General features: G+C 39.5%; 1 protein-coding gene across 1 annotated transcript in view; it reads left to right on the forward strand.

Moving 5' to 3' along the window:
* Window positions 1-27,484, forward strand: part of LOC105042338 (5'-methylthioadenosine/S-adenosylhomocysteine nucleosidase) — a gene marked incomplete in the record, with an annotated part of 61,148 nt that overhangs the window by 24,858 nt on the left and 8,806 nt on the right. The window contains 2 exon segments of the mRNA XM_073253638.1: window positions 9,802-9,973; window positions 27,351-27,484. Of these exon segments, the coding sequence (XP_073109739.1) occupies window positions 9,802-9,973; window positions 27,351-27,400 (222 nt within the window).

A 27,484-nucleotide genomic window follows, 5' to 3' on the forward strand; every position in this document is an offset into this window, starting at 1 on the left:
GCTGCAGGCCTTGTTGGGCCGCGTGTGCTACAGCGGGCCTGGGCGCCTGCAGGGCGGGCCTGCGCACTGTGCCTCTGGGTCCTGTGCGTGGGCTCTGTCTCGGGTTGCTGTCGGTCGAATTCAAGGCATCAAAATCAATCTCGGACTGCTGTCAGTCAAATTCGAGGCGTCAAAATCAACAATCTCTACCTCGATTTGATATTCGGCCTTCACCTAATTTTGAGTTTCTGGATTTTTTCGTCCCCATATTATGGGGTAAGTATCTGACTGCTCATAGATGAGCAAACATGAAAGTCAAGCCAGACTGCTTGATTCCATCTCTATTATGTGTTGTGACCTGTTTGATCTGAGATCTGCTCGGAGTGGTCTTCTGCGGTAATAGCAACTTCACATTGCAACGTCGTCTGTCATCCTTCTGAGTCTCTTGTCTGGTGTCTGATCTACCTGCACCTGGAGTTCTATCTCAAGCTGAGCTCCCTATCAAGAGGTACTATCCTCCATACTTTTTTTTCTTTATCATAATTCTACTATCGTGCATGATCTTCAAAATTTCATCATCAGCTCTTCATCTGTAGCCGCTTGAATCCAGTCTGCTCAGTGAAATTAGATTATTCCTGAAGCTGGGTATATATCGGATCTTACCCAACTTCCTCGCTGTTCCATCATATGTTTGCAAGCTGACCATCCCAATATTCCTAATCGCTCGCACAGCTCGATCCATCCGACAGATAAATAGTGCCCTCACTGCTCTTTAAGAAGTCAAACAGCTCCTCTTTGCAACAAACATGATGCGAATATGTAGAATCTAAAATCCACTGTGGGGAAGTAGATACCTTATCTGTCATTAGAAGAACATCACTATCTTCTATATCACTAGCTCAGACCGTCATCGCTGCAGTAGCTTTCGTCCGATTTTTAAGTTGCGTGCAATCTCTGACTTGATGTCCCAACTCATCACATCTGTAGCATCTGATCTTGCTCGAATCCCTCATCTTGGACTTGGACTGCCCATCTTACGATCCTCTGCTGCTTCGTCTTCTACGACCACCATCTTCAATCATCGTCAAAGTTGAGTCGCCACCTGAACTCGAGGCTCGGCTCTCTCGCCTGAGTACCTCATTCTAGAGAAGTGCAGAAATAATCTCATCTATTTTGATGGTACTCTTTTTCATAAAAAAAATAGTCACCAAAGACTCAAAGGAAGGGAGAAGTGACGAAAGCAAGACCAACGCTCTGATCTTCTTCTCAACATTCTCACCAACACTGAGGAGATCAGTGAGGATCTTCTGAAAGTTGCTGAAATACTCCTGCATGCTCTGTCTCTCGCTCATCCATAGTTAATAAAACTACTTTCAGAGGAAGAGAGCATTGGTGAGTGACTTCACTATGTACATCTCCTCAAGCTTCGTCCACATTACCGTCGGAAAAGTCTCGCTAAGCATATGAATCATCACATCATCCATCAAGTATAAGTGGATCGTACTCACCGTCTGCATTTAGAGCCGCCTCTAGTCCTCTTCTATGGTAGTCGATTTCTCCTCGCACAAGGGAGCATCGATCAGTCCTTACTGGATGAGCACATCTTTCACCCTTGCTTGTCATAGAAAAAAATTGCTCTTCTCATTATACCGATTGATCTCCACTTTGATTGAGTCTGTCTTCTCTATCTTCTTCAATCTCGATCAATACCACTGCAATTTGGACAATCGTGTGTTTTGGTACCACCTGACTCTGATACCACTTATTGAACAAGATCCCTTATGAGTGTGGAATACGGATCTCTTCCTAAGATCACTAACACAGGTGATGATGTCGATACCATAACAGAAAGGAAGAAGAGATAAAATAGAACACAATCAAATATGTGGATTAGCCCAGGGTCTACCTCCACGGGCATGCAAAGCTTCACTATGAAAGAAAATAAATACAAGAGAAAATGTCATACTCTCAACTCTTATAAACCTCTCTTTTTCAACAAGAAGCACTCACCTCTTACAAAAGCTTTCATAAAAATCCCAAGGAGACCCTTTGCAACTACTCTTATAGCTCTTTACCGTTGCTATTGCTTGCTGCGCACCCAAGCCACCACCTAAGACTTCTGGCCGCCACACTGTGCTCCTAGGCCGTCAGGCCTCTTTTATAGACCCATGACCCACTCCAGATTGAAATCACACTTTGTTCAGGACTCAAAAATGTCCCTGGCCATCCGATCGTGCGTGCACATCTCAGCCGCTCAATCACACGTGAAACATTGTCAAAAATGACCCTGGATCATCTGATCAAGCCCACAAGCTTCCCTGATCGTTGGATCATGCAAATTTGAGCTATAAACCACGATAATTTGCGTTTGGACCGCAGCGGTCCACAGAGGATGCATGCTGTCCATGATGGATCGTGACTCCCTATGCTGTCCACAATGGACCGCGTCAAAAAGCAGTTGGGCCACGTGCGTCCGTGCTCCTGCATTGGCCTAGCATGCAGCAGGCCCTGCTTGGGCCACGTGTGCCTGGGCCACACGCTGCAGGCCCTTCTGGGCCGTGCGCGCTACAGCAGGTTTGGGCGCCTGCAGGTTGGGCCTATGGGCCACACCTCCAGGCAACGTGCCTCTGTGGGTGGAATTCGAGGCACCAAAATCAACAATATATTGAATTCTTTTTGTATTATTCAATTATATTATTATCGTAGTATTATTACACTCGTTATATTATTGTAATATGATTATAATTATTGCAAATTTTATAATTAATATATTATAATATAGTAATTAAATTTGCATTATATTTATAATCATTATAATAATAGTAAAATTAATATTAAGATTCACACTACAATATAGTATTATATTATAGTAATTATACTAATGTATAATATTATAATAGAAGATCAATATATTCTTGTATGATTAATATTAATAAAGTGATATGAAAAATTAATATTCTTCAAAATTATTATATACTATGTTATTGTAATAATTATTTTAGTAGTATGAAAATATTCATATTATATAGGTAATTAATCAATATAATAATATTAAAATAATATTGCTAAATAATTAATATTATTCCATTATTTTCTGAAAATAACATGATATTATCAATATATATTAATATATTAATATAATAATATTATTAACGGTATTTGAATAATAATATTTATTATGATAATGCATTAGTATTATATTTTAATAATATTACTGCATATTATATCTCTATTAGTATTAGAATATTATTAATACTACTAAATGTATTATTATATTATATTAGATATATATTAATAATATACTATCTTTCATGCCACCATGTTTGCTTCATTCCCTAGACATTACCTATACATATCTAAATATTGGAATCAAATTAATCATTCCCAATGATTCCTAAGAATAAATATCTCGGGAATGGGAAAAGAATTCTGGATTCCCATTCCTGATAACCATACATGGTCTTAGGGAGGAAGCAATCAAGGATCATGATATCAAGGATGTGTTTGGTCAAGGTTGTTTGGGAAGTTCTGAAGTTGATGGATCAAACAGTTGCATTGCTTTCGGTAACGTTCCAATGCAGAGCCAAAAACTTTATATGTGTGGTCATGAAGGGGTAATTTAACCTTACAAGTAGCAAACTCTTTTGGTAAACTTTCTTGATTACTTCCTTGTGAGGAAGTGAAAAGTAGTACGCATGACGTATTCAATGACTCGTTAACCAAGTTCCCTTAGTATCTTTACCATCTTTTGTTATATATTCCTTGGCTTCTCTATGGTGATCATTCTTCCAAGACAAATCCAACTTGCAGAACTTGTTTGCAGTTGTATTTTTGAAGATAGTTATATGCATTACTTCTGATATAAAATTTTGATCTAAGCAAATAAGGTGAATATCATTGTCAATGTTAGCTCTTTGGAGTTAATAACTAACATAGTTCATCAAGCTTAGCTGTCTAGGCCAGAAAGTTAACATTTTTGTTAAATATCAACAACTACCTTTTTATCCAAAACTACTCCTTTATTTTTCATTTTGTATTTTATTTTGGCTGTAAAGCTCGTTCAACTTAGCAATTGCAATGTAAGTGTGCTTTTGAGGTCTGGCAGATTTTTTTTTGTTTTTTGTGATGAATGTTCTTAAGGTCATTATTGACCTTACAAACTATGCAATCAAGAATTACAATCTCAGTACCAGACCCCATACGAGTACCATATTAGTATGTTGTCAGTATGCTTGGTACGGAATTTGGTTTGGTGCATCAACATTCAATGTGCTTCCTATACTGATTATTGGATAGGTATTGGTATAGTACACTATGGCCATCATAGGGCGATATGCACCTTTATTACAAACCTTGTACACTAGCAATGTTTGCAACCTCACAACCACAAGAATCCATAGCAGCAGGCAAGAACTAAAATAAGGATTTCAAAAGATTCTAATATATTCTAGAGTCTATGAAATGGAAATAATAGAGAAATGGAAGTTCCACAAGAATTCTTGCATGGCTCGTAAACAAGAGTGTAAAGATGCTTGAACAATTGAACCTTTGTTCATTTCTAGGAACTCTTAGTTCTAGATGCTTGGTCACTTAGCATCATCTTTAGTCACTCTAGGAATGTGGGAAATCTATAAATTTATGAATTACATTTGTGACAAAATAATTTCAAAGAATTAAACGGAATTGCAAGGAAGCTTTTTTATTCTCACTTATGGAACTTTGATGCTTTAGTGGGTCTTAATCCAAGTCCAAAGTGCCAGGCTTTAATATCTAGTATAGAGCGTACTTAAGGGCCATGAGCAAGGTCATTGAGCTAGGGTGGCCTTGTTTTCTGGGCTAAGAAAAGAAAATATGTACATTATCTCATCAAGTGCCTTGCATGATACATATCAGTGGTGAGCCACAGTGACTTGTATGGTTAGGACTTGCAAGTGCCATATGGGTGTGAATGAGGAGGATGCTAAATGTTGACATTAACATCTGTTTTCTGAAAATGTCCATGAATGCTGAAAAGGTTGGCCATCGATTAGCAGCATTATTTAATGGATCATCTTGATTTTATCCTCATTAGCATTCTGCTAGTAGTATGGGAGAATGCTTGTTTGTTCTTGCACCATGTAGTCTTTTGGCTTCCATGATTTGAGATAACCCTGTGAAGGGATTGGGTTTTTTTTTTGGGAGGGCGGGGTGGGGGGCGCAGGATGAATGGACGGACATGCTTGGATGATCATTGCCCAAGGTTGGAGCTCTTAAGCATTAGCTCTTTTGCTTTAGGTTTCTAAAATGAGCATAAATTAGCAGAGATTTCTTTGATTATGTTGCCTTTTTTTTTTGCCAATTCTACTGATTTTACAACATTTGGTAAATACATACTTCTATGCAAGATGCTTCTTGGCTGAATGATCAAATAGAATGTCAATTCAAGTGCATTTTCCTATATATCCTTCCTATTTTGTCTAGGATCTATCTTTTCTAAGAGGGAGTGATGAGAATCAGGAATTTAGTACATTTTAGATGAAAATGTCGTAATTTAAGAATTGTGGGATTTTGAATAATTGAGAGATTTTATCCTATTTTTATTTTAGAAAGATTTTATCTTGTTTTCATCTTATTTGAGAGATTTTATCTAGTTTTCATATCGAGAGAAAATCTTGTTTTCATCCTAGAGAGATTTTATCTTGTTTCCATCTTATTTGAAAGATTTTATCTTGTTTCCATATTGAGAGATATGATTTTCACTTTGATTAGAATGTGATTTCATTTTCTTCTTATTTGAGAGTCTATTTAAAGACTCCTATTGTATTGAAGGACACAGCTTGGAATGACATATCAAAAATTGTAAAATGGGTTGTTTTTTTCTCTTGATTTCTTTGTTTTCTTTTGGTTGGTTTTCTTTCTTTTGATTTCTTTGTTTTTCTTTCATTTTATTTTTCTTTCCTATTTGTTACCTTGAGTTTCTTGGTACTGCATCAATTTGGTATTAGAGCCTTATCAGATTGCTTTCTATGCAGCAAATTGCTTTGAGGTAGTTGATCTTATCTTGTGTAAAGTATGGTTTGATAGCTTCTACGATTGTTTAGGTCCTTTCTTTTATTTCATACTTCTCTAAATTAGAAAAAAAAAAGAAAAGAAGAAATCAAATCATTTTGCTGGCCTCATTTTGTTCACATTTATCTTTAGTAGCTCGATTATATCACATCACCTCTTTGATATTATATGGGTTAAAAACATAAGCACTGCATTTGACTTTATATTCTTCATTGTGAGCATTGTGGCTGAATTTCTCTATGGTTATAATATTTTAGTCTAAAATCACTTTTATCCTTGCCCTTCCTTGCTACCATGACTATTGGCAATTTGAAAGATGCTCAATCCGCTATAGAAAAAGAGCTTGAATCAATTAAAAGTATCTAAACTGTATTTCAAGAGATTTTAAACCAAATATGCCAATCATTAGATCGACTTCAAACTAAGCTTACTGAGCTTCATACTAATCAGGTTGATCATCGTGTGGACATGACTAATCTAATCGGTCAGCAGGTCGAATGCCAGCTATCTCTGAGAGAGTCAAGACTGGGTAAATAATCTCTAGAGGATGACCATACTAGTAGTCAACCCATTCATCAGCCTCCTTCATAGACTCTTAAGCCAACTGGTGGTCCAAGTCATATTTTGCAGATTAGTCAGCCTTTTTAGATATCTCCAATCTACATGTTAGTCCGTCCAATTACCCACCATTCTATAAACAATTTTTAGAGTCCTCATAATCATAGGATTCCTCCAGATTATATAACAGAAGTTAGGGATGAATACTATGGAGATGACTATAAGGGAGAAGTGGAACTGCCTACTTTCCTATTTATATGTCACGAGCAACCTACTAGGTATGTTCGAGGCCCTAGGCACTTCAGACTCCAAAATCAATAATTTAGGCTGTATCTGCCTAGATGTAAGGAGTTTAAGGAATCACCTAAAGGGATTAAGATTGATGTCGCATCCTATGATGGTAGGTTGGATCCAGATGCATTTCATGATTGGTTACGGGATCTAGAGGTTTATTGTGAGTGGTACTACATGTCAGATGCATCTCACGTTCACTTTGCTAAAATGAAGCTTGTGGGTTCTGTCAAGAGGTATTGATAGACAATTCAAAGGGATCTAGAGTGATTAGGGTATCCACTTATCGTCTTTTGGGAGGAAGATGAAGTCTAAGCTTTGTGAGAAGTATGTTCCCACTTACTATAGGAGTCAGTTATTAGACCAATGGTATATATCCTTAGGCAAGGAACCACCACTATCATTGACTACGTTGCTCATTTTGAGGATTTACAATTAAGATATGATGTTTCTAAAGAGTCTTGGAAGCTGGTATCTAAGTTTGTTAATGGTCTAAGAGTTGACTTGAAGAGGGAGATTTCTTTGTATTCTCCTGAATCTGTAGGGGATGCTTACTACAAAGCCTTAGAGATTGAAAAATTTCATAGGACTTTCCTCCAAAGAAGAGGAGTTTCCTTTCTTAACGAGTCTGGACAATCTAGGTCTATCCCTGTCAATCGCATTAAGGATATTTCACGGCTATTGCCTTCTTATACGAGTCATAATCCTACTTCGAGTATGACTACTAATCAGCAACTCACAGTCACTAAGATCTAAGACTCTGCCCCAATGGCATCTCATTTAGTTAATTCTTCAAATATAGTGTCATTATTGTCATAATAAAGGCCATATAGCTACTCGATATCCACATTATACATTGGCCATGGGAATTAAAAGTGAGAAAACTTTACTTGATGGCCCCATAGAAGACTTTAACTCTTTAGAGCCAGCTACTTCAAAGGAAGAGTACGAGGAGAATTGTGAAGATTTAGGAGAGTGTGTTCATGTCATGAGATATAACATTACCACTCCTGCAGACTCTAAGGCATGAAAATATACTAGCATTTTTCATACTTATGCCCAATGTGGGGATAAGGTCTGTAAGCTTGTCATCGATAGGGGTAGCTCCATGAATGTTGTGTCTAAATCTGCCATTAGTAGATTGAAGCTGAAGTCTCAGCCTCATCCTCATCCTTATAGAGTTGCTTGGGTAGATAAAACCTCACTTTTTGTTAACGAGTGTTGTCTAGTGCCAATTCAAATGGAAGGTTACTCTACTAAGATTATATGTGATGTGTTACCCATGGAGGTTGCTAGTGTCTTGTTTGGTCGACTTTGGATTTATGATGTAGATGCTCATAACTTTGGTAGGGAGAATACTTATGTTTTCATGCATAATGGTTAGAAAATTAGGTTAAGCCCTGCTAAGCCTAGTGAGTCCCAACCTACAAAAAAAAGGATGAGAGTCCTATTCAAACCCTTAGTCAGAAATATTGTCACATTTTGACTCATAGAGAATTTGAAAAAGTGAGTTGGGAGTTTGGAGTAATATTAGCTGTCATCCCTAGTGGTGAGATCCACTTGATCTTGAACTCTCAAGATAACCCACCTCCTGAGATTGAGCAGTTGATGAAGTAGTTTAAGGATGTGACCCTAGAGGACATACCAGATGGTCAAATAGAAGTTGTAAACTATAGCCTTGATGATTTGCTTAGGTGTTTGGTTGGCGATAGACCTGGTATATGGGATTTATCATTGCCTATGGCAGAATTTATCTATAACAACTCAGCGAATTGATCTACTGGCAAGAGTCCTTTGGAAATTGTTCATGGCCTTAATCCTTGTCAACTATTGATTTTGTTCCTTTACCTATGGATAACCGTATTTCTGAGCTTGCCACCTCTTTTGCTCAACATATTCATGACATTCATGCTGATATTCGGCGAAAGATTGCTATGAGCAACGAGAAATATAAACTTACTACTGATGCTCGCCATAGGAATGTAGAGTTTAAGCAAGGTGACTATGTGATAGCTCGTATTAAGAGATATGATTTTCATTTTTATTTGGATGTGATTTTATTTTCATCTTATTTGAGAGTCTATTTAAAGACTCCTATTGTATCGAAGAACACAGTTTGGAATGACAAATCAAAAACCCTAAAGTGGGCTGTTTTTCTTTCTCTTGATTTCTTTGTTTTTCTTTGGTTGTTTTTCTTTCTTTTGATTGCTTTGTTTTTCTTTTATTTTCTTTTCCTTTCCTATTTGCTATCTTAAGTTTCTTGGTGCCGCATCAGGGAGGTTAGTTGACTTTCTTTCAAAAAGCAGTATAGTGGTTATATGCCACCATGCAGAATGGAACCCAGGACCTCTTTTACAGAGACTCGGGCACCAATCAGCTAACCCAACAGCTGTTGCTTAAGATTGACTGATATGAAAAGCTACTAAGATAGCTTTTTAACTGGAAATATTTCAATGAAGGCATGATGATGAGGATGAGGATTATGATGGAAGTGAATTTTGTTCGACTGCCCATGCATTTTGTTTGCATTGACAATGTACATAAACTATCGGCAAGCATTGGTTAACATACTCAAATCGATGACAGCCTTCTTTTTTTTTTTCCTCTTAAAGTTTTGCTATGATCACTTTGTTGTTTCATCATGATAATTATGAATTCTGCAACTGAAAGAAGTCAGTCCAAACACAAAGCTGACATTGTTGCAACAGCATATCACGTGCTTATTGCATTGCAAAGATGTAGGCTACCATGGATGAAGTATAAGCACACCTTTTAAGTTGACATTTGGTGCATATCATATTAGATCAACCAAGCATATGTTGATAGCACATCAAAAGCTGCTTTGCCTTGGTTTAATTCCTTAACTGCAAGAAACTTCTTTCTTGGCTTCAATTCAACTACCTGGTAACTCTGGTTTTTTTTCAGGGAGCAGCAGTGGCTTATGTGGCTGACTTACTCTCAGTCCCAGCAATCTTTATCAAAGCTGTGACAAATGTTGTTGTAGAGAAGCCCATTGCAGAGGAGTTCTTGCAGAACTTGATCGCAGTAAGCAGGGAACTGGCCCAGACTGTTAGCCAGGTGGTTGATTTTTTAAGTGGTAAACGCCTTTCTGAGTTTTGAAGGATATGCACTGGTGATTTATAATTAATCAGCACACTCGGGCGATCTTGAGAGTTGTCGATCATGATGGTGTAGGCCAACATTGTATATTATGTCATGACCAATGTGCATGATTAGCCTGTTAGAATTTCTACATGACATGGCCTTTTGTTATGATGGCTTTTGTATATAGGACCTTTTTTTCGGCCACAAGGCCTCGAGCATGTATAAAATTCTCCTTTGACAAAGCTCTTTGTTCTTGGGGCAGAAGAGCCTGGTGGCTAATTTGATTTCAAGTGTCTCAGCTAAGCTCATATTCTGATATTGATGGGAGATACTCATTAGCAAGAATTTCTTGTTTGTGAAAACCATTGAACCATGAGAACTTGCTAAATTGTCGTCATCTATTGTCGTCTGTGCCATTTAATAAACAGTGGATTCTTTATTTGTTTTTATTTCTTTTTTTATTTCTGGTTTTCTTTTCATAACTTTCTCAATTCTGTGTCATTCAACTTTTTTTTTTTTTGAAAATAGTGTCATGCAAAAGTTAACTATGCCCCTTTATCCAATCCAGCTAGATCCTTTAGATCACAAAGAAATCCAGATCATTTGAACCAAAATATTCTGAGCACATAAGATGTTACTGAAGAAATCCGCAATATTTAATAGTGCATTTTTGAATTTCTGGGGACAAGGCCATCTTGTAGGAACATCTTGGCCTCTGCTATGGATACAACCAGTTAAAAATCACTACTGTTTTCAATGTCCGAATGTATATTTTATGCTCCACAAATCTATATATATCGGATCATTTTATTTTTACAATTATTTCTCTCCTGTTCGCTTTTTGAAGCTATATTTTCAGAAAATTTTAAAAATATTAATGCAAAGGTATAATAATATTATTTTTATTTAAAAACATAATAGATTGATATCGTCGGCCAAAAATATAATGTATTGGGCATTGTTGTAAACGCAGAATGATTTGAAAGGTATATATTATAAGGATATATGAAGATTATTTATTTTTATCAGATAAGTGCTTTTACAATGAAAAATATAAAAAAATATGAAAAAAAAATATATTTTTTTGTACAGAAAAAAGAGTTTTTTTCTATTATCCTGTGAAGAACGTTTTGGCAACAGGCCAGCGCGTGCGAGCCCAATCCAATCCAACCCCTTTACCTCTCTCCTCTGTTATGTCGTCGCCGTCGGCCCCCTCTATTTTCGATCACCGTTGATAGAACTTTCCCTTCTGGACTACTCTTCTATCTCATGCTCTCTTCGATGGTTGAAGGACAGGAGGGGGGAGAGAGAGAGAAGGATGTCGAGGAGTTTGGTGCAGTTGATCGGGCAGAAGAGGCTGACGAATGTGGCCGTTGTCTGCCTTAAGAAGCACGGCATCCACTTTGACTTCGCTTGCTACAAGAACAAGGTGCTTTCGTGGCGCTCGAGAGTGTATGCTACACCTTCCCCACACCTTCCTCAAAATCCTAGTCTATTTTTGTTGAGTGGATGTCTGGCCAGGACATCACCTTCCAAGATCTTTTTGGTACTGCGCGATACAGTAGGAAGAAAGAAGAAATAAAACAGAAAACAATTAAAATACGTAGATCAGCCACAAAAGGGCTCGCCTCCACGGGGCATGCAAACTTCACTATGAAAAAAAAAATTTACAAGAAGAAATCTTACCCTCAACTCTCGTCCACTCAATTTCTCCCTCACAGGAAGTTCTTTCTTACAAAATCTCTCTCTTGGAAGATCTCTTTGAATCCTTGAAATGACCGCTGTCCGCTGTCCAGGAGCCTCCCTGAAGCTCCTCTTGGTCACATGGCTCTCTCTCTCTTCTTCTCGGGTTTCTCATCTTCGTGCGAAGCCCGTCCGCCACGTCTGTGTTCATGGGTACTCTCTGCGGCAAAAAACCAAAACCACAACCACACAAAGCCTCCTTGACTGTTCCCAAGCCTTTATAGGCTTAAACACTCAATTAGAAAGAGATCAGGAATCTTAAACAAAGCCAAATAACCTTCCCAGCTGTTAGATCAAGACCGCAACATCCCAGAGCCGTCCGATCACGATCGATCCATGAAATAGTACCGTAGACCATGAGAAACGCATAGAAAATACCCACGCGGTCTACAGACCCGACCGTGGACCATCCGATCTATGGTGGATCAGAAAAACCAGGCCCCAGCAGCACTTAGGCCGGCCTGTGCGTGCGGGCCTGGGCCGCGCTCGTGTCGGGCGCCTGGGCTCAAGCCGTGCCCACACGTGCGCTTGGGCTAGGCCGCGCGCCCGCGCCTGGGCCGCGTGCCCCATGCAGAGCCCTCACACTGGGCGGCGTCCCGCCTCCTGCGGCCGCACCGCTGTCGCTCCGCCGGCTGCCAGTGGTCCTCCACCATCTCGAGTTACGTGTCAATTTCAAAAGCACGTATCTTCTCCGTCCGAGCTTCATTTGGGATGATCTTGATCTCGTTGGATTCCATTTTTCATCACGAACCTCGCTGTGGGCTCATATAGATCGAATTTTGAGGCATTAAATTCTAACAATCTCCACTTTGACTCGATATTCAGCCTCCTAACTCCGAGAGCTTCTGGATCTCTTCGCCCCTATGTCCTGGGGCAATCACCTGCTGATCATGGATGGACAAATATGGGAGTCGAGCTAGACTGCTCGATCCCATCTCTGTCGTATGCTGTGCTCCTCTTGACCTAAGACATGCTCGAGGCATCATCCTACGGCAATAGGAATCTCACCTTGCGACGTCGCCTTTCGTCCTCCTGAGTCTCCTGTCTCGTGCCCAATCCACCTCCACCTGGAGCTCCACCTCGCTCTGTGCTTCACTTGGCTCCTGAAGCTCCACCTCGCACTGACCTCTCTGTCAGGTAATAATATCCTCTGCTCCCCTTCTTTCCCTCCAGCACAATCCTATCGTCGCGTAGCACCCTCAGGATATTCCTCCATTAGCTACCATCCTGTAGTCTCTCGAATCCGGTCTGCTAAGTGAGATAAGACTCTACCTAAAATTGGGTATGTATCGTACCTCCTCCAATCTCCTCATTTTACCATCATGTATCCTCCAGCTGACCATCCCGATGCCTCTGATCGCACAGCTCGATCCATTCGGTAGATATATAATGCCCTCACTGTTCTCCAGAGAGTCAAACTGCTCCTCTTTACAACATACATGATGAGTGTATTCAAAATCTAATATCCACTGCTGGGAAGAAATAGATATCTCGTCAGATATCTTCAGGACATCTCCATCTGAATCGCTGTCGGCCGTCGCTATAGCAGCCACCATTCGATTTTTGAGTTGAGGGCAATCTTTGGCTAGATACCCCAACTCCTCACACCGGTAACACTTGGTTTTGCTCAAGTCCCTCCTGGACTTAGACCGCGGTCGTTGCGATCTCCTGTCGCTCTGTTTACCGCCTTCTGCTCCTTCAGAAGCCACCAAAACTGAGCTACCGCCACCTGATCTCGAAGCTGGGTTCTCCCTCCTGAGAACCTCGTTCTGGAGTATCGCCGCAGTGACCTCGTCCATCTTGATGGTGCTCTTCCCCACTAGAAGAGCAGTCACCAAGAATTCATATGAAGGTGGAAGCGACGCTAGTAAAACCAGCATCCTGATCTTCTCCTCAATATTCTCACCAACGCTGAGGAGGTCGGTGAGGATCTTCTGGAAGTGACTTAGATGCTTCTACACGCTCTGTCCCTCAGCCATCCACAGCTGGTAAAACTACCTCCAGAGGAAAAGAGTGTTGGTGAGAGACTTCGTCATGTATAACTCCTCGAGCTTCGACCACAGCACCGTCAGAGAAGTCTCGCTCAACACATAGATCACCACCTCATCCGCTAGATACGTGCGAATGGTACTTACCGTCTACATCTGTAGCCATTTTCAATCCCGCACCTTCATGGTGGTTGGCTTCTCCTCATGCAAGAGAGTATCGATCAACCCTTGCTGGATGAGCATATCCTTCACCCTTGTCTGCCACAAGGAGAAGTTGTTCTTTCTATCAAACTTATTGATCTCCATCTTGATTGTTTCTATTTTTTCTATCTTCAGTCTTGCTCACCACCACTGCAATCTGCATCCTTGTATCGCCTCGCTCTGATACCACTTGTTGGGTGGATGTCTGGCTAGGATACCACCTTTCAAGATCTTTTCAGTACTGCATGATGCAGCAGAAAGAAAGAAGAAATAAAACAGAAAATAATCAAAATATGTGGATCAGCCACAAAAGGGCTCGCCTCCACGAGGCATGCAAACTTCACTATGAAAAAAAAATTTTACAAGAGGAGATCTCATCCTCAATCCTCGTATACTCAATTTCTCCCTCACAAGAAGTTCTCCCTCACAAAAGCTTTCTCTTTTGGAAGACCTCCCTGAATCCCTGAAGCTACCACTGTCCGCTGTCCAAGAGCCTCCCTGAAGCTCATTCTGAAGAAAAAACCACCTTTTTCCTTCGTAGGATCTTCCAGATTTCATCAAATTTAGGGTGGAATAATTTAAAATTTTTTATCCTACGCTATTTCAGATCTAATGTCTGTTAGATCTAATTTTATTATCTGATATTTAAAATCTAAAATTAAATCTAAAAGTATGAGAAGTATAGACATACCTCAAGAGTAATCTGATTACCCTGTACATGATCTCAGTACAGCCCGAGGTTCTGATGTAGCCACGCAAGCACCTGAGCTCTACCGGTATCAACTCGGGCAGGACCTGGAACGTCTTCTCCTCGCGAATCTACGCTCCAAAAATCAGATCTCTATCTGATTTGGAAGTGCTTCAGAACTCCTTCTGAAGTTGGAGCAGCAGCCTGTCGAAGATGTCCTGCAGCCTTCCTGTTCCAGGCGTCACCACACCTTTTTCTTGCACCAGATGAACGTCCAACTCCTTAGATGTGAAGAGGGGAGATAGGAGAGCAGGGAGTACATGGAGAAGAAGGGAGGGGGCAGCAGCTATTGGGTTTGGTGCATAAAACAACTTTTGCCTAAAACCCTAGGCACAGAATGGTTTATATAGACCCTGTATGTTGCGCAGTGCCACATCATTCAACCAATCAAAAAATTCTAATAAATTCTAAAAAAATTTTGATTGGTTGTTTGATGTCATCTGATCATATCAGATAAGAACCCAAGCCTCTATCTCAAAGTTGGCGCCAACACTGGATAAGGACAAAGAGAGGTTGGCGCCAAAGAGTCCAATCTCATCAAGACTCTCCAACCTTATCCACTTGGGGCGCCCACTTAATCCAATTGGGCTAGCGCCATAATCTGATTATGGCACCCAATTTGATGTGGTTTGGCTCCATAAAAATTCTTCAATAAGCTCTTGTCAAGTGGCCTTCAATTTAAGACCCATATGTCAATTTTTGACAAATATCCTAAAATAAAATTGGCAGGTGACAGGAATTAGCAGGTGCTTGTCTTAAATTCATCTCATAAATTAAGACAAACTTTTTCTGAGTTGGACAAGCTTCATTTAGACTGAGAGAAATCTTCTCAAGGTTCTCTGGATGAGTCAAATCACATTTGGCTTAGTAGAGACAGAAAAGATTACACAAGGAGAAAGTTAGGCTCAATCATGTGCTAGCACGATTTCTTTGAACCTAATTGGATCTTATCCAAATCAATTGGGTTAGCCCAATTGATGACATCCAGACCTTAACCCTTGTTTGTGTGATCCAGTTAGGTTCAATTTCGTATGATAATGAGACATGTCATGATCTCATCATCGATATCATCGAAACTCCTTTTGATGGATCAGAACTCTTTTGATTCAGACAATTAGAATGATCGATCATCAAGATCATTCTAATTGCTCTCAAAATTCACTAGTGACACCTAGCAATATATGGTGGCAATCCATCCGAACTGAAGACGAACCTCTCAGTGCAGCTACCTGTGTGATTGAGGTCCTCTATCATGAGTCCCGACTGAATTAGGGTTAAGGTGAACTCGTCAAACCCAACATCAGTCATATGAATCAATTGATCGATTCGAGTCCGATGTGAAACCCCAATGGAATTTTTTTTTTCATTATTTCACTCTGCCATGGCCATGGGCTTAAGGACTCCATCTTTCGATCATCATAGGACTACTCCTCTCATCTACCGAGGTTGATAGATCCCATCTCAGTGCGATCTAGTTCCTACAATGAATATGCTACAGCCAACATACACCTCAGGATTTCGAATGGCTAGGAGTCCGAGTTATGGTGTAGTCAAACTATAACACACTCAAGGTGAACTGTCGATGCACCTCAGGTCAAAGAACTAGATGCACAACTGTAGCATCGAGCTAGTCATCGATGAGAAGGTAGACTTCCTTATGACTGCTCGATATGGTCATGCTCAGTACTCTTATTCTCAACGAATACCTGTACTCTCGCTCTGGTATCTCCATACCATAGACTCAAGACACATCTACCCTAAGAAAGCGATCGTATACCAACCTTCTGGATCGATCACCATCCTCGTGATGATCCTATGATCAGGAGCTGTTTATGAGTTAGTTATGTAAATTCATGCCTTAAATTTTCAACTCCTGAAAATATGAATTGACATTCCTACTAATTTAAAGGATGTATCATAGACACAATGTACACAATGTGATAGAAGAATAACCCATTTATTGATTTATAGTCAAAATTATAAATTTGTCCTTAGATTTGTACAGGAATGTGTCAGCCAATCTGGCATCTAGGGCACACATCTAACAAACTCCCACTTGACCTAATGCCAATTGGCTACATATCTAAGTTCCATCTTCTCAAGGTGGGTTTCGATCTTTTGCTGGTCCAATGGCTTAGTCAGCAGGTCTGCCACATTATCTATGGAGTCGACTCTCTTGACCTCGACATAATCCTTTTCGAAGTAATCACGGATCAGATGGAATCATCGCTCGATGTGCTTAGACTTCTGATGAGACCTTGGCTTCTTAGCTAGGGCTATGATGCCATTATTGTTGCAGTAAAGAGGAATGGCATCCGATGCCATCACTCCAAGCTCTGCGACAAACTTCTTATACCAGAATGCCTCCTTTGCAGCTTCCAATGCAGCAATATACTCTGCCTCCATGGTGGAATCAGCAATCACCGTCTGCTGAAATTCTTCCAGCTAATTGCACCACCATTGCAAATGAACAGACTCGCAGATGTCGACTTTCGATCATCTATATCAGACATAAAGTCTGAGTCTGTATATCCCTGAATCTGGAGTTCTCCATTCTCAAAGACTAGAAACATATCCTTAGTCCTTCTCAAGTACTTAAGGATACATTTCACAGAAGTCCAGTGCTCTTCGTCTGGATTCGACATATATCTGCTTGTGACACTCACAGCATGGGCTACATTAGGTCGTGTATATAGCATGGCATACATGAGGCTCCCTATTGTCGAAGCATAAGGGATTTTGCTCATGCGTTCAATCTCTTCAGGTGTGCTAGGGCACATCTTCTTGGAGAGATGAATACCATGTCTAAAAGGTACTAAACCTCTTTTGGAGTTTTCCATGCTAAACCTTTTTAGCACCTCCTCTATGTACATCTTTTGTGAAAGTCCCAGCATCCTATTTGGTCTATCTTTATAGACCTTAATACCCAGTATAAAGGATACCTCTCCTAAATCTTTCATTGAGAACTCCTTAGACAACCATACTTTGACTGAGGTCAACATGGGAATGTCATTCTCAATTAGGAGGATGTCATCTACGTACAATACGAGGAAGACAACTGCGCTCCCATTGATCTTTTTGAACACACATGGTTCCTCCTCATTCTTGATGAAACCAAACATCTTGATCACATCATTAAAATAAGTATTCCAGCTCCGAGATGCTTGCTTAAGTCCATAAATGGACATTTGCAGCTTGCAGACCTTGTGATCATCATCACTGGATGTGAAATCAAGTGGCTATTCCATATAAATATCTTCCTCAAGATATCTATTTAAGAACGCCGTTTTCACGTCCATCTGTCATATTTCATAATCAAAATAGGCTGCAACAGCAAGCAATGTGCGGATAGATTTTAGCATGGCTACGGGCGAGAAGGTATCCTGATAGTCAATGCCTTCGCACTGACTATAATCTTTCACTACGAGCCTAGCCTTGAATGTCTCCACATTTCTATCTGCACCTATCTTTCTCTTGAAGATCTATTTACACCTAATAGGTACAATACCTTCAGGTGGATCTACCAAGGTCCAGACTTGGTTTGAGTGCATCGAGTCAATTTCTGATCTTATTGCCTCTAACCATTTCTCGGAGTCGATATCTGATATCGCCTCGTCATAGGTCTTGGGATCATCACCATGAATCTCATTTTTCGTGAGAAATATTTTCTCTACATCCTCTTGTATGGTACCTAAGTACCTTTCAGGAGGACGAAAAATCCTAGTCGATCTACGAGGTGGAAGAGGTTGTGTTAGGATTGGTTCTGATTGATTTGGTTCCTCAGGTTCTTTAGCTCGTTGCTCTTGGGAGACATTCTCTTTGAGCTTAATTATTCTTCCGATGCCACCATCTTGAATAAACTGTTTTTCAAGAAAAATAGCATTTCGACTCACAATCACATTGTGGTCTTTCAGAATATAAAAATAGTATCCTAATGACTCTTTAGGATATCCTATGAACCGAGCTCTAAAAGACTTAAACTCTAACTTGTCCGTCTGCTGTCTCTTGACATGAGCCGGACAACTCCAAATTCTGAGATGATTCAGACTTGGCTTCTTACCATGCCATATCTCATATGGTGTGGTAGGAACGACTTTAGATGGAACCCTATTCAATACATAAATTGCTGTCATGAGATAATATCTCCAAAAAAATTCAGGGAGGTCCGTGAAGCTCATCATAGAACGGACCATATCTAATAAGGTCCGATTTCTCTGTTCTGAAATCCCATTGAGTTGAGGCATTCCAGGTGGAGTCCATTGAGAGACTATACCATTGTTCTTAAGATAGTCTAGAACTCCCGACTAAGGTATTCACCTCCTCGATCTGATCGAAGAACCTTAATGGGCTATCCTGTTTGTTTTTCTACCTCATGTCTGAATTCTTTGAACCTTTCAAAAGCTTCAGACTTATGTTTCATTAGAAACACATATCCGTACCTAGACATATCATCGGTAAAGATAATGAAGTAGACGTAGTTACCTCTAGCCGGCACATCAAATGGGCCGCACACATCCGTATGTACTAGGGCAAGTAGGTCTGTGGCCCTTTCCCCATGTCTCACAAAAGGAAGCTTGGTCATTTTGCCTTAAAGGCATGATTCACAAACTGGATATGACTCAAAAATCAACGGACTCAATAGTCTGAATTTCTCCAATTTGTTAACCCTATCTTCCGCTATATGACCTAGCCTTAGGTGTCACAGATACCTATTATTTAGACTATCTCTAGGCCTTTTAATTCCTATGACATTCACATTTTGCTCGATATTAAATACAGATACATCAACATGTAACTGATAGAGACCGTTAATGACAAAATCATTTACAACTTTATTGTTTTCATAAAAAATATTATAATGGTCCTTATGAAAGCTAATCATATAGTCTTCTTGTGCTAAACATGAAACAGAAATCAAATTTCTGCTTGCTGCAGGCACATAATAATAGTCTCTTAAAACTAAATCTAATCATAACGGTAATCGCAGAGGATAGATTTTCACGGCCACAGCAGCAACTCTTGCTCCATTTTCGATACGTAGGATCATCTCCCCATCCCTCAGCCTCCTGCTCTCCTCAAGACCCTGCATAGAAGTGCACAAATGAGCACTAGAACCAGAGTCAAGCACCCAACTGGATGCAGAAGAAACCGTAAGATTAGATTCTAAAATGAGCATACCTCCAGAAGGACCATCCTTCTTGTTCTTTAGGGTGGCCAGGTACTAAAGACAGTTTCGCTTCCAATGACTGTCTGATTGGCAGTGAAAATATTTTTCCTTATCAGTAGCCTTCTTCTTCGGTTCTGTCTTCTTCTTCTTGCCATCCACCTTCTGCTTCTTCGTAGACTTCTTTTTCTTTCCAAAAGACTTTCTTTTGGAAGAAGTCCGCTCCACAGTAAGAACTGAGCCTTTTGAACCCTTCATAGAAAGCTCAGTCGTAACCAGCATGTTCATTAACTTGACAGCATATGGAAGTTCATGATGAACTGACCATATGCATCGAACAAGGACTGAAGGATCACATCAATCTGAAAATTCTTGTCTAAGATGATACCGAGTTTTTCAAGCTCCTCAAGATCCTTGATCATTGTCAAACAATGATCTTGGACTGACTGTCCATCATGCATCTTGACCTTAAAAAGTCTTTGACAGACTTGATACTTGGCCGCGCGACTCTGTTCGCCAAACAACTCTTGCAGGTGAGCCAATATTTGGTGGGTAGTCAAAATATTCTTATACTGACGCTGCAAGTCATCAGACATTGCACCCAACATATAGTACCTTACTTTATTATCATCATCCGTCCATTTTTTCAAAGACGCTTTCTGTTCAGTAGTCGGACGTGCTAGCATGGCAGGTAGGTCCTGATCCAAGACATGAGTCAGTTTTTCAAAACTCAGAATAATTCTGTAGTTCCTCAATCAGTCTTTGAAATTGGGTCCAGTCAATTTGTGGGTGTCTAATATTTTGGTCAGGGGGTTGGAGGTAGACATGTTTCCTGTAGAGAGTCAAAAGTTTCTAGTTAGATTTTGTAATCAGACTTAATCAATTTATTTAGGGATTTCATTTTTAAACAAATTAGACTCTCATTATTTTCTCAGATCCCTACACTCTCTTGGTAGAGATATGAAAATCTCCGTGATCAGTAATTTCTAGTGGGTGGTGCGGTCTCACCGACTGGCTCACCACCTCACCTAACAGTTATTGATGATGGGTCAACCGATAAGTGGACAACTCTTGTCCAATGATTCTCTAATCATGGTGCACCCAAAACTTGATCTCTAATTCATGAAGCTCACCGTGTTCGGAATATTGCTCCAATCCTTAGTTAAGTCAAACCCACCATTTGCACGAACTAGATTTCTGATTGGATCCCTCACCATATCCAGAATAGTGAGCCCAACCCATCCTCTAATTCGTAGCATCCAATACCTAATGGACATGGTTGCATCTTTTTGGTGCAACTGAACCACTGTAACCAGCCGAGAACAATCAACCCCGGGAAGGATCCGCACATCCACAATGGTGGAAGACCTAAACTTAATATTTTCTTAGAGAGATTTGATTTAGGTCTTATTAAACTTGACTTGACATAGTCATAACAATTATGACTAACCTAGTGACATGGGTTAGCTCGAATTGTTAGCCACCTCAAATCAGAACTGGATCGACACATATAGCCAGATAAGTGAGACCGATGGAAGGGATATGCCATTAACTCGACAAGAACGCATTCGAGTTGAGTAGCTTCCAACTAAAAATCAATCGGTTGCATCTGCTCAACTTACCTTAGACACCAAATTATCGAACCAGAATCAATTGGGTTAGCCTACAATCCAGACTCTAACCACTGAGCCAAATTAGGTCTTAACTTGATCGAATTATATTTAAATGTGATTCGACTTTGACTCAGACTTAATCCTATTAGGCTGGTCAATTATTAGCTTTCATGATCCCACCTAACCAACTCTTGATTCGGTTTGATCAACCGTTAGACTTAATTGAGTTACCCAAGTCCGAACCCAACTTTATGAAAATGTCTTAGATATGAAATTCTCAATTTTAGACCAAATTGATTTCATAAACTTAATTCATTAATTAAGTTTGGGTTTATAAACAAAACATATAAAATAAATCCTAAGGTTTTAGGATCTAGGGTTTTGCAGAAAAGTAAGTTTTGATTTCTGATTAAGGATGAATGTGCGGCACCCCTACACGTTATAAGAACATCCAATTGAATGGAAAGAGAGGATCTTAAAATCCTACTTCGTTCTTATGACCAGACGGTCATGAGGAACACCTTAATCAGAAATATAAATTTAACTACAAAACTAGTTAGATCTAAATTTATATATCTCATATACAATTTAAGATCTAACTAATACATGCTTTGCATACATCTTATATATCAAAAATTAATCTAATTAATATGCTTTCAGATCTGATACATCACATATAATATCTGAAAAATAAGATTTAAATTGAACTATTCAAAATTAAATCTATTCTAGACAAGTTATTGGAATAATTTTACAACTAGTCTAGGCATACAACAGATCAATTTTATGAAAAAATTAAAATTTTATTTTTTATTTTCTGATCTAATTATAATAATTATAACATCAAAAAAATAAAAAATAAATTAAATTTAATTCATATTTTAATCTCATTAAAATATAAAACTTAAGACTGTTCATGGATTCAACTAATCCTAGTCTAGTCATGCATCTCATGCATGTTAGATCTTATTAGATTGAATTTTAAATACTTTGATTTTAGATCCTATCACATCTAATATGATATCTAAAATTTTTTAATATCAAATAAATTAAATATAAAAAATTAGATCTAAATTAGATCTGAAATAGAGCAAAAAATCTGGCTCTGATACCAGTTGAAGGAAAAATCGCCTTTTTCCTTTGTAGGATCTTCTAGATTTCATCAAATCTGGGGCAGAATAATTTAAAATTTTTTATCCTACACTATTTTTAGATCTAATGTCTGTTAGATTTAATTTTATTATCTGATATTTAAAATCTAAAATTAAATCTAAAAGTATGAGAAGTATAGACATACCTCAAGGGTAATCTGATTACCCTGTAGATGATCTCAGCACAGTCCGAGGTTCTGATGTAGCCACGCAAGTGCCTGGCCTCTACCAGTATCCACTCAGATAGGACCTGGAACGTCTTCTCCTTATGAATCTATGCTCCAAAAATTAAATCTCTATCTGATTTGGAAGTGCTTCAAAACTCCTTCTGAAGTTGGAGCAGCAGCCTGTCAAAGATGTCCTATAGCCTTCCTGTTCCAGGCGTCACCACGCCTTTTTCTTGCACCAGATGAACATCCAACTCCTTGGACATGAAGAGGGGAGATAGGAGAGCAGGGAGGACATGGAGAAGAAGGGAGGGGGCGGCAGCTATTGGGTTTGGTGCATAAAATAATTTTTGCCTAAAACCCTAGGCGCAGAATGGTTTATATAGACCCTGTATGCTGCGCAGTGCCACATCATTCAACCAATCAAAAAATTTCAATAAATTCTGAAAAAATTTTGATTGATTGTTTGATGTCATCTGATCACATCAGATAAGAACCCAAGCCTCTATCTCAAAGTTGGCACCTACACTAGATAAGGACAAAGAGAGGTTGGCGCCAAAAAGTCCAATCTTATCAAGATTCTCCAACCTTATCCACTTGGGGCACCCAGTTAATCCAATTGGGCTCATGCCATAATCTGATTATGGCACATAATTTGATGTGGTTTGGCTCCACAAAAATTCTTCAATAAGCTCTTGCCAAGTGGCCTTCAATTTAAGACCCATATGTCAATTTTTGACAAATATCCTAAAATAAAATTGGCAGGTGATAGAAATTAGCAGGTGCTTGTCTTAAATTCATCTCATGAATTAAAACAAGCCTTTTTTGAGCTGGACAAGCTTTATTTAGATTGAGAGAAACCTTCTCAAGGTTCTCTGGATGAGTCAAATCACATTTGGCTCAGTAGAGACAGAAAAGATTACACAAGGAGAAAGTTAGGCTCAATCGTGTGCTAGCATGATTTCCTTGAACCTAATTGGATCTTATCCAAATCAATTGGGTTAGCCCAATTGATGACATCCAGACTCTAACCCTTGTTTGTGTGATCCAGTTAGATTCAATTCCGTATGGTAATGAGACATGTCGTGATCTTATCATCGACATCATCGAAACTCCTTTTGATGGACCAGAACTCTTCTGATTCAGACAATTAGAATGATCGATCATCAAGATCATTCTAATTGCTCTCAAAATCTATCAGTGACATCTAGCAGTATATGGTGGCAATCCATCAGAACTGAAGACGAACCTCTCGATGCAGCTACCTGTGTGATTGAGTTCTTCTATCATGAGTCCTGACTGAATTAGGGTTAAGGTGAACTCGTCAAACCCAACATCAGTCATATGAATCAATCGATCGATCCGAGTTTGATGTGAAACCCCAATGAAAAACTCTTTTTCCATTATTTCACTCTGCCATGGCCATGGGCTTAAAGACTCGATCTTTCGATCATCATAGGACTACTCTTCTCATCTACCGAGGTTGATAGATCCCATCTTGGTGCGACCTAGTTCCTACAATGAATATGCTACAGCCAACATACACCTCTGAATTTCGAATGGCTAGGAGATCGAGTTATGGTATAGTCAAACTATAATACACTCAAGGTGAACTGTCGATGCACCTCAGGTCAAAGAACTAGATTTACAACTGCAGCATCGAGCTAGTCATCGACGAGAAGGTAAACTTCCTTATGACTGCTCGATATGGTCACGCTCAGTACTCTCGTTCTCAATGAATATCTGTACTCTCGCTTTGGTGTCTCCACATCATAGATTCAAGACACATCTACCCTAAGGAAGTGATCGTACATCAATCTTTCGGATCGATCACCATCCTCGTGATGATCCTATGGTCAAGAGCTGTTTATGAGTTAGTTATGTAAATTCATGCCTTAAATTTTCAACTCTTAAAAATATGAATTGACATTCCTACTAACTCAAAGGATGTATCACAGACACAATGTACACAATGTGATAGAAGAATAATCCATTTATTGATTTATAGTCAAAATTACAAATTTATCCTTAGATTTGTACAGGAATGTGTCAGCCAATCTGGCATCTAGGGCACACATCTAAGATATTCTTCTCTTGGTCACACAGCTCTCTCCCTTTTCTTCTCGGGTTCCTCGTCTTCGTGCGAAGCCTATCCGCCGCATCTATGTTCACGGGTACTCTGTGCGGCAAAAAACCAAAACCACAACCACACAAAGCCTCCCTGACGGTTCCAGGCCTTTATATGCTTAAACACTCAATTAGAAAGAGATTAGGAGTCCTAAACAAAACCAAATAACCTTCCCAGCCGTTGGATCAAGGCCGCAACATCCCAGAGCCATCCGATTACGATCGGTCCACGGAATAGTATTGTGGACCGTGCGAAATGCGTGAGAAACGCCCATACGATCCACAGACTCAGCTATGGACCACCCGGTCCATGGTGGACCTGAAAAACCAGGCCTTAGCGGTGCTTGGGCCTGGGCCTGGCCGTGCCCATGCCGGGCGTCTGGGCTTGGGCCGCACCCCGCGTGAGCGCCTGGGCCGGGCCGCGCGCCCGCGCCTGGGCCGCATGCCCCGCATCGGGGCCCGTGCGCTGTCGTGTGCTGGGCGGCGTCCCGCCTCCTGTGGCCGCGCTGCTGCCGCTCCGCAGGCTCGTTGTCGGCCACCGGCGGTCCTCCACCACCTCGGGTTGCGTGCCGACTTCAAAAGCACGTATCTTCTCCGTCCGAGCTCCGTTTGGGATGATCTTGATTTCGTTGGACTCCATTTTTCATCGTGAACCTCACTGTGGGCTCAATATAGACCGAATATCAAGATGTTAAATTTCTAACAATTTTCGTGTATTGTGTTGTGCTTTTCTTTCTTTCCCGTTTCTATTTTATGATGATTACAGAACCCTAGTTTTGCATCGATTGATTGCGTTCTAGAACTACGTTACAGGTTGTAGAGGGAGTTTTTGATGTTTTCTTGAACCCAAGAGTGCATGAGTCATTTATATATTCGTAATTAAGCATAGGAATGGGCTGAGACCTAGCTATCAAGTCAAAGTCAAAATTGGATTTTGATAAAGAAAAATTAGTCAAAAGTTGGATTTTGAAACCTAGCTATTTTCTTCTTCTTTAACAATTTGCTCTTGCTATCTGGATAGTAGCTTCTTTTCTATTTGGACTATTGACGACATGGGTTTTTGGCTCATTGATCATGGGATTAGTTGCTTACCATCTACTACTTTATGATCCGTTATGCCTTGTCTATGGCTTTTCCAACCTGTCTTGATTTATAGCATTAGAAAAGGTCATTTGGTTTCTAGAATGGAAGTATATTGATACTTGTTTCATTGACTCGATGACAGAACCGTGACATCTCGTTGAATGAAATTATATAATGCTAATGTTGCTTTTCTGCATGTTTTCACTAATAATTGTGTGAGCTTTTGAGGTTTTTATGCTACATTGTTTAATGAAAAATTTCTGGCATTTGGCAATGCAACACATTGCTGGTTTCAGCCATAATAGTATATGCCAACAGGGATATCATTGTCATCTACGTGTTAGTTGCACTGTTGAAATCCTAGTTGTCGATTTTCTACATGATTTTATTGCATTAGGTGTAAAATTATAATACAAGGTCTGCCTAGACTCAGAATGCACTTTATCCATCATTAGTGTATTTTATTTTTTATTTTTATTTTTTTATCTTTTTGAACTTCTGTATGTTTAATGCCTATCATATTAGACAGTTTCCTCAATAACATCTGTGTCGAGGGAGGTCAAGCATGTTCTTTTACTCCTTTTGACCATTGCTGGAGTTGTGACCATTGATTAGCACTTGATGGTAATTTTTATCAATATCTGATGCAGTGAAAAAGATTTGGATGAAGTCTTGTCGTTGCATACTGTATATTCAAATGTTTCTAAAGGAATTCTTGCAAAATCAAAGGATTTGATTGCAGCTTTTGGCACTGATCATCAGTCAAAAATATGCTTAGAGGTTGGTTGGTTGTCAATAAAAACATTCTTGCAAGCCGATAATTTTTTCTTATCTTTTGTTGTAATCTGATAAACTACAAAATTACAAATGTATAAATGGATAATTTTGGCTAAAAGAATTCTGTCACAGCCATTTCAGTCCTTTGTTTGATGCGCACCTATTGCCACAAATCTGAAGTTTACAGATGAGTTATATAAGATTATTTGCTTGAAACAGATGCAACAAATGTTGACTGGACTCTCAATTTGGTGGTGTTATATCTTTTGATTCCAGACACTCATGTATTGCCTTTTCCTTCCAAAACTTGGTGGGGCAGCGGTGCTATGATTTTCCTTTTGTCAATAGTATTTTGTCACTGTTTGACAGATTGATTAGTGTAAATGTGCAGTATCTTCATTTTGCTATGGTTTTCCTTTTTCGAATAGCCCTTTGAGACTTTGATGGATTCGCTAGTGTAAGAGTATCATATCTTCATTTTCCTGTAGCTTGTTTATAAGTCTTTCTCAAATTTGTAAGTTCTTTGCCTAATTTTTCTAGGAATTGAAATATATTTTTCTGCAAATTACTAGAATAGTTTTGCTTTGCTGATTTTTACGGCTATCAGATTCTGGAGAAAGGAGAGCTTCCAGTTGCTGGGAAAGAAAAAGAATCTAAGCTATCAAGTCGATCCAGAACAACAATTGTTAGGCAGAAGACTATCAATCCAGAAACTCAGTGCTCTTATACAATAAATATGAT

This window comes from Elaeis guineensis, chromosome 3, assembly GCF_000442705.2.
Source record: "Elaeis guineensis isolate ETL-2024a chromosome 3, EG11, whole genome shotgun sequence".
Lineage (NCBI taxonomy): Eukaryota > Viridiplantae > Streptophyta > Magnoliopsida > Arecales > Arecaceae > Elaeis > Elaeis guineensis.